At 48.4% G+C, this 15,381-nt stretch overlaps 1 protein-coding gene across 1 annotated transcript in view; it reads right to left on the bottom strand.

The window, feature by feature from the left end:
• Positions 1-15,381, bottom strand: part of MYO7B (myosin VIIB) — a 79,179-nt gene that overhangs the window by 40,344 nt on the left and 23,454 nt on the right. Inside the window, exons 8-14 of the mRNA XM_006153691.3 lie at positions 12,781-12,894; positions 10,762-10,915; positions 6,509-6,585; positions 5,448-5,567; positions 4,834-4,976; positions 2,081-2,291; positions 1,471-1,606 (exon numbers count right to left, since the gene is read on the bottom strand). Coding sequence (XP_006153753.1) covers positions 1,471-1,606; positions 2,081-2,291; positions 4,834-4,976; positions 5,448-5,567; positions 6,509-6,585; positions 10,762-10,915; positions 12,781-12,894 — 955 coding nt within the window. The remainder of the gene's footprint in view (positions 1-1,470; positions 1,607-2,080; positions 2,292-4,833; positions 4,977-5,447; positions 5,568-6,508; positions 6,586-10,761; positions 10,916-12,780; positions 12,895-15,381) is intronic.

The raw sequence follows: 15,381 nt of genomic DNA on the forward strand, positions 1-15,381 counted from the left end.
GGTGAGGTGATTTCCTGCTTTCTTTCTCTCTGTCTCTCTCTGTCTGTCTGGCGAGCGCACGCGCCCTATAGCAAAAACCTCTTAAAAAAAAGAAAAAAAAAGAAAGTAAAAAGATAACCCACAGAATGAGAAAATATTCGTGAATCATGTATCTGATAAGGGACTGTATCCAGAATATATATAAAAAACCTCTTACAACACAACAATAAAAAGACGAATAACCTACTTAAAACATGGGCCCAGGGTTTGAATAGATATTCCTCCAAAGAAAATGTATAAAAGACCAACAAGTACATAGAAAGATGTTCAACATCAGTAGCCCTCAGGAAAATGAACAACAAAATCATATTGAATCACTTCAAGCACACTGGGATAACTGGAATAGTAAAGACAGATAATAACATGGATTGGTGAGGATATGGTGGAAATGTAAAATGGTGTAGTCACTTTAGAAAACAGTTTGTCAATTCCTCAAACAGTTAAACATAGTTACCATTTGACTCAGCACATGCCCAAAAGAAATGAAAATATTTGTCTATACAAAAAATTTATACATGCAAAGTCATAGAAGCATTATTCAGAATAGTCAAAAGGTGGAAACAACCCAGATGTTCATTAGGTGATAAAGAGAGAAAAAATGTGGTATATCCATTCTATGGAATGCTATTCTGCAATAACGAGAAATAAAATACTGATACATGCTACAAGGTAGATACATGATTCAATGTGACCTTGAAAATATTGTGTTAAGTAAAAGAAATCAGTTACAAAAGGCGATATTGTGTGGTGCCATTTATATGAAATGTCCAGAATAGACAAGTCCATAGCTGTTGCCTAGAGCTAGGGAAAAATGGGGAGTGACTGTTTCTTTCTGTAGTCATGAGAATGTTCTAAAATCGTGGAAATGGTTGCACAGCTCTACAAATAGACTAAATATCACTGAGTGTACACTTAACTTTTTTTTTCTTTGGAGAGGTTTTACTACAGGGCACATGTGCTCACCAGAAAGACAGAGGGACAGAGACAGAAAGCGAGAAATCACCCCCTGCGGGGATGGCCACGCCACATTCCCTTCTCCTCCATTCTCCTCTCAGGATCTTGGGCATGCATGCACACACACCTGGCATAAGTTTAAGCCACCAGGTCCAGGACTCGAACCACGGTCGACCACATGAGAGTCCAGCAACATAGCCATTATGCCAACTGCTGGCCCCAATATTAATGAGTGTACACTTTAAATGGGCTGTTATATCTCAACAGAGTCAACTACCAACAAAACAAAACAAACATGCCCAGCCCACTTCATTTTCCTTCTACAGTGAACATGGATTGGTGAGGATATGGTGGAAATGTCTATCTTTCTGCCCCCTGCCAGATCTGCAGAATAGCCTGTTCCTTCCAGCCTCCTTGCTATGGTCTTTGTGGAATCTGACCAGAGTTTGGGAGGGGTGTGAGAGGAGTCACACTCACCTTCTGCCTGGTAGTACACCTTGCCAGCAAAGTGAGCTATGCCAAATCTGGTGTCATGGATGTTCTTAGGCTGCAGGAAGGCCTTGTTGCTGGCATGGACATTGTTCAGTTTTTGTAGCATAGTGATGTCTGTCCCCTGAAAGCAATCAGACACATTGTGGGCCAAGGTTCCAGAGTCCAGCCATAGGGAGGCCCGATGGCCCACCCACAGGGCTCAGAGGCTCTCTCCTAAGGCAACGTGACCTGGGCTCAGAATGACCAAGGGCCTCTCTAGACAGGAAACCAACGTTCAGGGGTCAGTGACTTGTTGCAATGACAGAGGGTCCAGCCAGGAGCAGAGGCCACTCTCCACCACCAGTTCCCTTGCTCCACCCTCTGTACAACTGTCTAGGTGCTACCCAGCAACCAGGGGAGCCTTTCAGCAGAAGGTGGCCTGAGATGGTCTCAAAGGAGAGGAAGATCTAGTTAGGCTGGGGCTAGTCTGCTGATTCCTGGCAGAGGTTGCAGCAACCTCACGAAAAAGTGGGCTGCCCAATGGAGTTTCCCAACTTAAAGAGGAGCCCCATTAGCAAAGGCCTCTATCAGTGGACCTGTGGGCCTAGGTGTATACCTGTGGAAAGCGACTCTCCTCATCTAGGAGGGAGATGATGCTCATGGGCTTGAGGGCCAGCAGGTCCAGGGTGGGCCGGTTGTCAGTGTAGTGGATGTAGTCCCAGGCCAGGTTCTCGGAGCGGTACTCCTCCTGCTCCATGGTGAACACATGCTGCACGAAGAATTGCTGCAGGTGCTCATTGGCAAAGTTGATGCAGAGCTGCTCGAAGCTGTGGAGGCAGTGCCACCACCCAGGGTGGAGCAGGGTCAGCCAGACACGCACAGCCACACATGTACATGCTCATAACGCACATCCCTCTACACACCGGCACCAGATGCACAGACACCCCTTCCCCGTACACCCACCCCTTCTTTCTGTCTTCATTGCCATCGCCTCCTCCACTCCATGGCAATTAGACTAAGAGGACCAAAAAGACAAAGCCTACTATGAAGCCCTTTGGCTTCTCACAATTCCTTGGAGGGTCCTCCATAGGCCAGCACATCCTGTTACTGTCTTTGTGTAGCTGAGTACACACGAGCAGTCCTGGCCCAGGTGCAAGTGGCCCAGCACTGACTGTGGGGCCTTCTCAACCAACCACAGTACTCTCTACCCCCATCCTCCAGCCTGTCCTTCCTCCTGGGCTCCCCATCTTGGGAAACGGTCCCTCCACCCACCACCCCTTCTTAAATCAGAAATGGAGGTGTTGGGCTTGACACCTCTCTGTTCCTCATCCCTAATTCCTATTCTGCTGAGTCTGGTCCATGCTGTCTCCAACACAGCTCTCTGCCTGGTTTCTTTCTTTTTCATTCCTACTGCTGCTGTCTTAGTTCAGGCCACCTTCCTGGCTCATCCGGAACACAACAAAGGACTCAACAAATCCTGCCCTCTCCAGCTTTGCCCCTCAAACCACTCCCCATGCAGCCACTAGAGGGCATTTTCTGACAAGCAAATCTAGTCATGCTTTTTCTGCCTTCAAATCTGTGGTTGTTTCCTAGGTCCACACAGGGACCCCAGCAGAAAGCCCTGCCCACTTCCGCCTCACGCCTGCTGTCCTGGACTTCTCGCAGAGTTCTGTGCTTGAATCTCTCCAACCACCTCTCTCTCCTCATTACTGGGTTCCTTCTGTTCATCTTTTCTTTCTTTCTTTCTTTTTTTTTTAACAATTATTCATAAAAAAAATTATTCATATATTTATTTTATTCATATATATATATATATATATATATATATATATATATACATATACATATAATTTCTTTTTTTCAATTTCACCAGAGAGAGAGGAAAAAAAAGGGTAAGCAAGAAAGCAAGCTGTCAGGTCCAGGACTTAAACCATGGTCAGCCATGTGGGAATCCAGCTCCCTTAACCACCATGCCATCTGCCAGCCCCTCTTCTATTTGTCTTAGGGTCCCTCTTTGCCTCTCTTTCTGGGATAGGTCACCTATTTGGACAAGACCTATCACATCTAAGACTGCTTGTTCAACATCTGCTAACCGAGAGAGGAGGGAACAGGCCCTTGGCATTCCCCTGGCTAACACTGCCTGGAGAGTCTTCTTGAACCCTTGCATAAGGCATGACCAAGTGAGGGACCTGGTGCCTGGCAGCACCTCTTCCCAGGCTCCCAGCCTACAGCCCAGTCTCAAACCTGCATACGTGGCAGATCACCCAGGACCAACCAATCATCCATCCCCAAAGTGTCCAAAGGTGTGATTGGCCTGCTTACCTGTCCCTCCCAGAGCCAGAAGCCAGTGATCTGCATCACACTTGGGTATATGATGTCTTAAGTGCTCCCATCACGTGAAGTTTAGTTCTACCCAACCTGACTGCACTGAGAAGGCCTCTGCCCAGCCCCACCCCACCCCACCCGACCCTGGCTGTCCTAGGAGGCTGAGACCGCAGCACGGTTGCATTTGGAATGAATTTGGCTGTGTCTCGACCATCCAGGTACTCCAAGGGAGCCTTCTGTCACACCCAGGTCATACTTTCCTTGAAGACAGCACCCTGGGCAGGGCACACCAAGGTCAGGCCACTCTTTGGCTCCTCAGCTGGTACCCAGGGGCCTCCACTTCTCCATCAGTGGCCTGGGCTCTCTCTGCCCAAGCCCTTTAGATGGACCAGACTCTGGCAAGTGAGACAGCATCCAGAACACTCCCCAGGTGTTTGCCCTTCTGACCCTTTCCTGCCTGGGATAATGCCCCGGAGCAGTAATCTGTCCTGAATTGGCTCTCCTGCCTGGCTCCACCCCATCCCAGCCTCATTGCAGTTACTCCTGGTAGTAATGTCCTGCCTTCTGGTTACAGCTCCTCAGCTCCAGTCTGGGACACTGGGACTGTGGATCGGAAGTGTCCTGCCTCTCTTGCTCCCCAAACTTGAAAGTCAGAGATAGTCTACGAATGGCCCCAGCTTTTCCCAGAATATCTCCCAGCCAAAGATGCAGCTGAATCAATGCTATTGGTTTCCATTTTCACCCTGGCCTCCTTTGATAATTCATTCTAATCATGAGGAGGAGATGACTTAAGAGGGTGATGGATGCCGGTCTCAGCCTGGCTCCTGGGATGGCTTTGAGCTATGTGGTCTCTAGATGCCCTGGGGGCCCCAGGGGTCCCACAGGCCTTCTCATGTAGAAAGATTCTGGCCCACCTGAAGACGCACCCTGGCATTGTGAGCAGGTAAGAGGTCCCTGCCACAGTCTGGTGGGTGGATAAGGGATGGCTATCCTCTCGCTTGCTCAGTTATGGAGGTATGGACTTATCTTCCATTTTCTTCATACCTATTGTTCTGGAAGTTTTCAAAGCCAAATATGTCCAGGAGGCCAATGGCCCTCCGTACATTTTTGGAGTCCCCAGCAGGTGGCGTAAAGATGGCAGCATTGATCTTCTTGACAATCCACAGAAAGAGGTGCCCATAGATGCCCTGGGGAGACATGAGGTGAAGCTTCTGGGCTTTGAGGCAGAGGAGCAGGCTGCCCCCCCTCGAGTTCACCTGGAAAGTCCCTCTGGGGGCGTTACCCCTCTTTGAAAGGCAAGACATTGAGGCCAGAGAGGCTGGGAAACCCATAATCATTAGACAGGGAGTCTGCCCAGTCAACGCTGCTCCTTCCTTTTTATTTTTAAAAATTGACTTCTTTTCCCATGAGTGTGTGAAAGAGAGAGTGAGAGTACCCCCAACAGGGTCTTGCTGCTCCAATTACCCCAGTCTCAGCTGGCCCCGATCACAAGGACATATGTGCCTGGCATACTCAGGGGGCCTCTGGAGGTGAACTCGGATCCTTCCCATGGGGTCAGTCTTACCTGCTGTGCCACCATCCAGCCCCTCTGCTCCTTCCCACTGTGGGTGAACAGGGCAAAGAGCAGACCCTGCATCCAAAGTCCTGTATTCAAGTACCTTGACAAAGGCATCCCTCCGGTCTGCGGCCTGGGCGATGTTCAGGGGCCTGGTGACGTACTCCCCACGGATGAGGATGGTGTGTTTGATCAGACAGTCCCGGAGCACCTGGTGCTGCACCTGGAAGGCACGTTGGGGGCTACACCTCTCCTGAAGAGCGGGGCCTGGCCCAAGACTGACCTGCTTTTGCTGTGTGGGTAGGCAGTGCCGACAACCAGGGCCAAACTTGGTGGGTACCGCCAGAGTTCCAGGAGCACCAGGGCACACGATACGTTGGGGAAGATGCATTAACAGCTGTCCTGGGTCTAGGAAAGGGGCTGGCACCACCAGGTGGGCCTTGGCAAGCCAGGGACAGAGAGGACTTGGATATTCCCCACCCGGAATTACCCCCAGGGGGCTGAGGGCTTAAAAGGCAAGGGCAGTCTGAAGGGAACAGAGCCTCCCCCCAAAGGAAGACTGAGCTGGCAAAACTCAAAGTTCTGAAGAACCCTTGGCCCAAAAGAAGACCCCTAATAGCAAAAGGTGGCTAACACTGATGGCTTTTAAAAGCCTGATTCCATTAATTTTCCATTAGAACTGTCAATGGGGCATGATGTAGAGAACACTAAACGTCCCTGTGCACAGGTATTCCCCTGCCCTTCCTCCAAGTCCTGGCTCCTTTTGGTCACTGAAGAAATAAGGGACAATGTACAGGACAGAAGGGTTTTGGTGGGCATTGACTTCCAAGGAGGGAGCCTAGGGCCTGTTGGGGTGGAGGCTGAGGGTTCCTTGTGTGTGGCCCTGAAGAGCAGAAGGGGACACAGGAAGGAGGAAGCATTCATTCAAACTGAGCTGGCCATTTCACAACTTTGCTAAGGATTAGCTCCCAACCCCCACCCGACCCTGTCCCAGGTGCTCACAGTATGCAGAAGGGCACAAGGTCTGAGCTTGGAGTCTGGGAGTTGGGGGCTGGGGAACAGGACCCTGGGCAGGGCTGTGAAGGCAGTGCAGGAGTGTGTCAGCCCAGGCCTCCTGGCCCCTCACAAAAACTGCAACTGTAGCCACAATGGCTGGACCCGTACCTCCAGTAACTTCATCACGACTGGCAAGGCAGGCGTCTCCATCACGTCTGAGGAGTCCAGGTTCTCAAAGACGGCAGCTAGAGGGAAAAGCGGGTGCCTCAAGTGGGAAAGAGCCTGAACGAGTAGGTGGGAGGCCCTGGAAGTCCTGGCCATGGCAAATGTACATTTCAGACACCCGCTCTGGCTGGGCCACAGAGCCCATTTGGGTCTGAGGCACAGGACTGTCCATCATGAACACCTAAGCTGTAAATGAACCAGACCAGGGCCCTGGGGCAAAGGGAAGTTTGAAGAAAAGGGGCTTAAATGAGGGAGGAGCTGAGTTGGGATATCTGGCAGGCACTGGAGCCCCCGGCTCCCTTGGATCCACTCTGCAGTCCATAGAAACCTGAGCATTGGCGGATTCATTCAGTCTAATGAAGCATTAGTGGAGCGCCGACTGTAATCAGCCAGCTCTACCGCAGTAGGATCCTGTGGCCTCTCCACTTCCTGTTCCTCTCTTTGTGCTTGCGTCCACCTTGGGACTGAGGGCTAGGTTGCAGGGGAAGGGTTTGTTTTTGCTTTTTTTTCCCTTCTCTTAACTTAAAAATATATGAGATAAAATACATGAATTAATCAAATAAAACAAACAAATAACTGGGCACAATGGCACATGTTTGTAGTCCCAGCTACTTAGGGGGCTGAGGCAGGAGAATCATGAGTTTGGTGAACCTGGGCAAACATAATGAGACCCTGTCTCTAAAAAACAAAAAGAAAAGAAAAAAAGAGAAGAAAGAAAAGAAAAAAGAAAAGAAAAGAAAAAAAGAAAGAGAGAAAAGCCTAGGCCCGCTGTGATGGTGTGCCACTAAGATCCTGCACTTTGCAGACTGGGATGCCCATGTTTGATTCCTGATTCATCCTAAAAGCTGAGCGGGATGTCGTGTGCCTATAATGTCAATGACCTGGGAGGCCGAGGCACGAGGACAGTGGCACAGTGAGACTCTGTCTTTTAAAAAAAAAGCATAAAGTACAAAAGTATGCTGTAGTGATTAAAGTCAACACCATATAACCATAATTATACCCCAAAGTATGTTCCTTTTTTGACACAATAATTGTATATATTCATGGGATATAGTTTCCCCTTTTTCTTTTTATTTTTTTTTAACTGTCAGAGGGCATGTGCACTTACCAGAGAGAGACAAAGAAACATACACAAAGAGAGAGAGAGAGAAAGCACCCCCCCAATGGTATGTAATCACATCACAATCCCTTCTCCATTTCTCTATTCTGCCAGGACTTTCAGTGTGCATGCACATACACCTATCACATTTTTCAAGCCACTGGAGCTGAGATTTGGACCACGGTCAAGTCATGTGAGATCCATCTCTCTTAACCACTCACTAGGCCATGGTCTAGCCCAGGGTACAGTTTTCCAAGTGCATGAATATAATGTAGAATGATCACAGGGTAATTACCAAACATTACTTTGTGCTGGGAACATGAAACATGTTCTCTTTTAACTACCTTGATACATACACTAACTTATTGTTAACTTATTGACCCTACTGTGCTGTAGAATGTTAGAACTTATTCCTCTTACCTAACTGTAATTTTGTACACCTTAACCAACATTTCCCTACCCCTTTTCCTCCTACCCTTCCCCGCCTACAGTAACCACTATTCTATTCTCTAAAGTATGGTATTTTTTAAACAGTTTATTTATTTCTTGAGAGGGAGAGAGGAAGAAAGAGAGAGACTCTCCCAGTAGGGTCTTCATGTTGCCAGCCAGCCAGGGTCACAGATATGTGTGTACCTGGCATGCATAAGGAGACCTCAGGACACAAACCCAGAACCTTCCCATGTGATTCCAGTATTGCAGAGCATTGTGTTACCACTCTGCTACTGTGGCCAACCAAGTATGGTGTTTTGACATGTTGGTACTATGAATTAAAGAAGAAACCTTAGTACCAAAATGTCTTCATCCCCCCACCCCAACCTGTCTCTCCTGAAGCACAGGGAAAAGCTTTCTCTGAAGTTTGCTTATATGACCAAGGGCAGTTTCCCCATAAGCAATGCCCTCCCTGGAATCTACACTAACCAGAGAAGATAAACTTGTATTGCAGAAGAGACTCAAGGTTTCTTCACCCAGGACACTTTTCCAAATGGACTTTTTACCCGTTCTTATCTGTATAGGAGAGCCTTAGTGCATGGTGCAGTTCCTCCCCTCATCCTCCAATAACTTGTTCCCAGGACCATCCAGGAGCCTTCAACTCTCAGACTATCCAAATGCTCTAAGTATGGCCCTACAGTGCAGCACTTAGGTCCTATGTGGAGGAAGCCAAGTCCCACAAGGCCAACCAGAGTTCCAGGCCCAGTGTCCTATTGGCTTGAAAAACATGCTGGGCATGCACGTGCATGTCCAGGGATCTTTATGGGGAGGAGAATTGGAGGGAAAAGGATTTCAGTATGACCAGGTCTCTCCTCTCTCTCACTCTCTCTCTCCTTTCTTTTACATGCACAAGCTCCCTTTGGTATATAAAAAAATGCTCTTTATGTTTCAAGCACCTGATTCTTTTCTGTCTCATACTCTGTGGGGCCCCTGTGTATATGCAGGTAATACATTCGTATGCCTTTTCTCCCATTTATCTAGGGCTTGATTTCAGACTGAATTATCAAACCTCGGAAGTGTGGGGGGGATAGGCCAGGCCTGTTTTGAAGTGGTTAAGGGCTGTGTGTAAGGAATTGGATCCCACATAGATGACCATAGTCTGAATCCTGGCCTCGGCAGCTTGAAAAACATGCCAGGCACGTGTGCATGTGTGCCCCAAATCCTTATGGTGAGAAATGGAGGAAAGAAGATCGCAGCATGACCATGCTCTATTGGGAAGGTGCTTTCTCTCCCTCTTTTCCTGGTGAGCACATGTGCTCTCTGACAATTAAAGGGAGAAAAAAGAAATGTGAGAGGAAAGTTTTAAACTCCCTTACACCGCGTCTCCTCACCATATCCTCTAGATTCTCTACCTCTGTTTATAGTTTCCCTTTTTGCCTCTGCAGGCTGTACTCACATGAGTTCTTCTGACTTTTCTACCAGCTCATGCATTCCCTCTTCATATGTATAAAATCCGCTGTTAAATCCATCCATTGAGTTCTTCATTTTGGTTATATTATTATTTTGTTTTAGATTTTAATGTGGTTCCTGTTAGAATCTGTAGCGTTACATTATGGCAAGTATTGCTACTCTATAGTCCTTGTCCAGTAATTTCAATATCTAGAAACTTGTGGATCTACTTTTAGTGCTTGTTATTTCTTCTGGCCCTTGCTCATGGTATCTTGTTTCCTTGTTTTTTTTTATTGCTAGCTGCATGCTAATTGTTGTGTTTGAAAAATTATCTGAAGGAGTGATTTACAATCTATTTACTGGTATTTTCTTTCAGAGATAACTATCAGTAACTTTTTTTTTTTTTGAATAGGAAAGACCGTTTTATTGGAGTGGACATGGAGCACGTGCTAGTCCATGATAAAATGACTTAAGAGAAAGATCTAGAGGGGCCACTGTCTCCCTCGCACGCGTGCACACTCCGAGTGAGGCCTGGGCGTGGAAGAGTTCCCAGCGGGATGTGAGACAACGCCTTGAGTGTTAGAGGCCTGCCCGGTGGGTGGGAGGCAGGAAAAGGCCACTCAGCGGTCCAGGCTGCTCTGGGCCCAGCCCCTACCCCTGCCGCCAGGTCGCTGCAAAGTCCCCGGCCCCGAGACCCTCACAGCGATGCTCTGGTTCTCTGGAAGTAAACTGGGTGGGGAAGATGGGGAGGAGGCTACTTCTGGGGAAGGGGAGGGAGGGAAGGGGCAATGGTGGTGGGATTTTTTTTTTTTAAAGCATCTACAACATCACACTATTGGGTCTGAAGTCCCCTAGGTGCTGGGGGTGCTAATTGGTCAGATGCCTTAATCCACAGACCACTCTGAAAGCTTACAAACTGGCTTGCAAGTTTATGCAGAGACTTGTTTACTATGGTTTACCCTTACCTTTAGGGGGTAGTCTTTTGCCTAGCTAAAAGTGGGACATAATTGACCAGAATCCTCACCTTGGAAGAATCTAATCTTTGGACTGTCCACTCTAGCCCCATGAGGCTTTCAAAATGATAAGTAAATTTTCCAGATTTTTTTTCTGGGACCAGGTTGTGCCCTCCCAGGGTGAAGTCCCAGAGGCTTTCTCCTCTCCTGTCCCAGTCCTTTCTCTCCCTCCCCAGGAGGGGCAATTAAGGCAGAAACAACATTACCCATGAACTCCACGTTCCCCAGGTGGAGAATGGCTGCCAGCAGCTTGCTGAGGTCCCAGTTTTCGGAGTCAGAGAACAGAAGGATCTTCATGGCTGAGCGAACGTGGGCATACTCCTTGGCATCATTGAGCCCCTCACAGGATGTACAGTTTCCCTGAGGGACAAGACACCTCAGCTTATGGGGACACCCCATACCCCACCTCCTTCCATCCTGGCCTGGCAAGGCTGAGACACTTCAGGGCTCAGTCAAAGGCTCCTGAGAAGTCACACCTCTTAGGCCATACATGGACCCTGTGAGGCCACATGGAGGCCTGCTTGGTCTGAATGTATTTTCCAAATATTCATGGCTTAAACTTCGGTTGCTTCTGTGATACAATTAAGCGGAAGAAAATTTAGTCCAGCATATTATTAAGAGATGGGGCTTTTGGAAGATAATTGGGATTCACTAAGGTTATCAAGGAGGGGCTCCATGATTGACTCCTGGTGGCTTTACAAGAAGAGGGAGAGTTACCAGAGCTGACAGATATGCTTTCCCCCTTGCCATATGATGCCCTGCACTGCCTCAGGTCTCTGCAGAGAGTCCCCACCAGTGAGAAAGCCCTCACCAGGTGTGGGCCCTCAGCCTTGGACCTCCAAACTGTGTGCTAAATAAAACTTTATTTTTTAAATAAATTATCCAGTCTGTGGTATTCAGTTACAGCAAAAGAAAACTGGGTTAAAAAAAGGCCCAAGTTCAAAAACACAGAAAAGTACTTCTAGAATCAGAGCTATGAAGCCATCGACACAGAGTGCCTGGGCCTTTTAGCCAGGACTGGCCCTTGACAGCTGAGAGCTCTCCATCAGGTCATCCCACTCTGTACTTGAGCCTGCCTTGTCTGTCTCTGGGAGTGCCAGGGGCTCATTCTTCTAGCACACACTTTCCAAGGCTCTCCAAATGCCAGGCCCTGTGCTACCTGCTGGGATTCAGAAATGGTGAGACCTAGCCTTTCCCCAGGAGCTGTGCATTCAGGAGGGACAAATAGGAAACAAATGACCATGTCATGGTCCATGTCAGGATGCATGTAGGGGAGCCTTGCACACTGAACCTCAAAGCAGAACAGGACAGAAGCTGGTGTAGGCAGAAGATGGTGGAGGCAGGGACTGGGGTTGAGAAGGGTAGGGCTGCATCCTAGAGAGGGTCAGATCCTGGAAACCATGCCAAGAAGCTCGGGCTTCTACTCTATCAGATATTGAAGGCATTGCAGAATTGTCATTGGGACACGACAAGCCACATTCCCACCATGGGAAGGTCTTTTGCAGGGTAGATGTGGGTTAGAGGCCAAGATTGGTAAAGGGCAAATGCTGGAGGAAAGTATCTCCATGGTCTAGGCAGGGGCTGGTGGCCGTTTCAAGGTGGTGAACTCAGGAGAGAGAGAGCTGCACAGGACAGAGCTCTAAGAGTAGAATACATCCACTTCTTTGTCAACAAATCGAGAGTAGGTGGCTGCTTTTGCCATTCTGGCCTAGGTGGCAGGAACACATTCTGGAGTGCCAGCCAGGTCCCGTTGTCCTGGGGCCCGTGTTCTAGTGGCACTTACAAGGATGAGTAGCTGGAATAAAATCAGGGAGTGGGAGGTGCACTGAGGACTCCCCATGACCCAGTGGGTCCCCAGGACCTTTCTTCCAATGGAGAGCAATGGAAGCTGCGGTATGTGGGAAGAACTCCTGTTCAGCCTGGACCAGAAGTAAATGCAGCAGTGAGGCAGGAGGAGACATGCTGACAGGGCTTAGTTCCTGGCAGCCAGGAAGCTGATTCCAAACACTGAGGGTCTGGAGTAGGGTAAGAACGGGCAACCCTGCACCACTGCCTCAGGGAGCTCGCTAGAGCTGGGGCTTTTCTGAGCAGGCATTTGCCCTTTTTGTGTTTTAAATTGGCACTATGATCCTCAGCTGGCCTGAATCACACCACATACGTGCACTTAGTGTTCAGGGAACTAGCCCTTCTTTCCCCCTCTCCATTCACTATGAGGGGCAGCTCACCATGGTCAGGTAGTGGTACTCAGAGGGTGTGCCCAGGCTCAGCAGCTTCTTCTCCTCTGCACTCATGCCCAGGAGCATGCAGTAGAAGATGTGATAGTTCCGCTCCTCCGGGGCCTGTGGGGAGGACCAGAGAGCCTAGTTGGAAAAAAATCCCTCAGGCCACTGGGCCTGGAACTACCTCTTGCGCGGCCATGCCATGTTAGCCCCAAGGTCTCTCAGTCAAATGGGCTTTGGTACTGTCTCAGGGGCTGGCCTGACTCGGGGTTGTCCCTGCCCTGTTCCTCCACGCCGGCTCCTCCCGTGCCCTAAGAGACGATCACTCCCAGGCACTTCCCTGCATCTTGACTGCTCCTTGTAGTTCGGGCTGCTATATCCAAGTCCCAGGGTCAGCGAGTCAAGGTTGGCCCAGGGCCCTTTGATTCACAATCTCACACTCCTTTTTGATTTTTTTAAAGTTTACGTGCTTGTTCCATGAGACAGAGAGACAGACAGAGATACAGCACCCCAACAAGTCTTGATGCCATGATCCACCCCCAGCCTGGCCAGCCACAGATCACGGGCTCATGTATGCCCAACGTTCTCAGGGAGGTCTCTAGATGCAAACCCCGAACCTCGGCAAGTGTGTCGGCCTCGCAGAGTATACCACGGTGCCACTTCCAGCCCCATAATCCTGTGTTCTTTACAGTCGTTTATCTCAATGACCCCCCTGGAGATATGAACAGCCAAGAGGTTACGTAGGCCTTCTATATTTTAACACCATGGGGGACTTCAAAAAGTTCATGGAAAAAAGGAATTAAGGCATGAGTTTATTTTGTACAAGAAATGTTTGAATCTATGAAGTTTTTTGGTAACATGTATTTTCCATGAACTTTCTCAAGTCTATTGTATTTGTGAATGCATTCCCATTGTAAAAAATTCAGATGATCTGAAGTATATAACATTAAAGGATGAGAGATTCTTTCTTCCCTGACTTTCTTCTCCTCAAATTCTCCCCCTCTCCAGAGCCACTTGAGGATCTGAGTTCCTTTAGAGACCTTTTAAATGCATTTACTTTCAGTATATCAATAATAGTTCTTACTTTTTCTTAAATACAAAAACATATTTATTGTTCCACAACTTCCTTTTTTTGTCCATGTAAACATGTCCCTTGGCTACTGGTCCACATTGACATAGACCTCCTCCTCCTTTTATCTCTGCCCAGAATTCCGTAGTATAGAGTTGCCAGCATTTTAAAAAATGTATTTTTTTATTCACGATCAAGCATGTGTGTGTGTGCATGTGCATGATGAAGAGAGAGACCGAGAGAGAGAGTGAGAAGCACTCTCCACAGTCTGGTCATGCCACAATCCCCTTCCTCCAGACCTCCAGCTCCTCGGATCCTGGGCATTCATGACACCTATGCCTGGCGTGTTTCAGGCTGACCAGGCTAGGGATGGGAAGCATGGTTGTCATGTGACTTCCAGCACTGCAGTCTGGTATGTGACAGCCTGGGTCACCACAGCTGGGCCTGCCATCATTTTTAACCTTTTTTTTCTCATGGACAGGGCTTGTTTCTCACCTGCTTAACGAGCATCCTATGTATTAGGGAATCATTTTGAGTGATACGTTCTATAAATCCATAGACTATTATGAGAAATAGAAGCTTCTAGAGAGGGCAAACTTCAGAGTAAGAGAGCCTGTGCTACACACTAGTCTGAGACCCTAAACAACTTACTTAACTTCTCTGGACTCAGTCCCTTCATCAATACCAGGGGATGAGGAAACCTGTCTGTCAGGTTGCCGTGAAGATCAAATGAGGTAAATCAGGGGATGTGCTTGGCATTAGGTTGCAGGGGGTGGGAGGGGGCCTCTTCCCCAGATTTCCACAGTGCCAAGCCACCCCTGCTCCACCATCCTCTCTGCAGATGGCGCTTCCTTCCTCTCCGGGCCTCCCTGTGTGTGTGTGTGTGCATGTACATGTTAGGTGTTACACAGTCATGCAGAGCACCCCACACAATTTGGCACTAATTCTGCCAAGGTGGTACCATGCGCTGATTGCAACCCCACTGCAAAAAGAAACTGCAATGCCTCTGGCTAAAAGACTAGTGAGAATTTCAAGGTGGCAACAGCAGAGCATTATACCATGCCTTGGTGCTCTGAGCACAGGGCTCCGTGACAGCACAGGCCATGTGCCCATTTCCTGAGCACATGGTCACTGGACACTGTCATCCAGGCTTTCATGCCATGACCTCCAACATCTGAATACATACCGTATCCTCCACTGGAAACTAGCCCAGCTTCAGAATTAATGCTAGTAGAGGTGAGGGGTGGTTGTGCCAACTGGTGGCATGGTGGTTAAGGTGGCTGGATCCCATATGGCCTACTATGCAGTTTGAACCCTGGACCCAGTGGCTTGAAAAACAAGCTGAGTGCATGTGTGTACATGTCCCAAACCCTGAGAGGAGAATGGAGGAGAAGGGATTGTCACGTCGTCATCCCCCTTGGGGGCTGATTTCTCACTTTCTCTCTCTTTGTTTCTCTCTAGAGACTGCACATGCTCGGTAGTAAAACTTAAAAAAAAAAAAAAAAAAAGGAAAAAGAAGAGGAAAAGAAAGAAAAAAA

This window comes from Tupaia chinensis, unplaced genomic scaffold, assembly GCF_000334495.1.
Source record: "Tupaia chinensis unplaced genomic scaffold, TupChi_1.0 Scaffold000386_1, whole genome shotgun sequence".
NCBI lineage: Eukaryota > Metazoa > Chordata > Mammalia > Scandentia > Tupaiidae > Tupaia > Tupaia belangeri.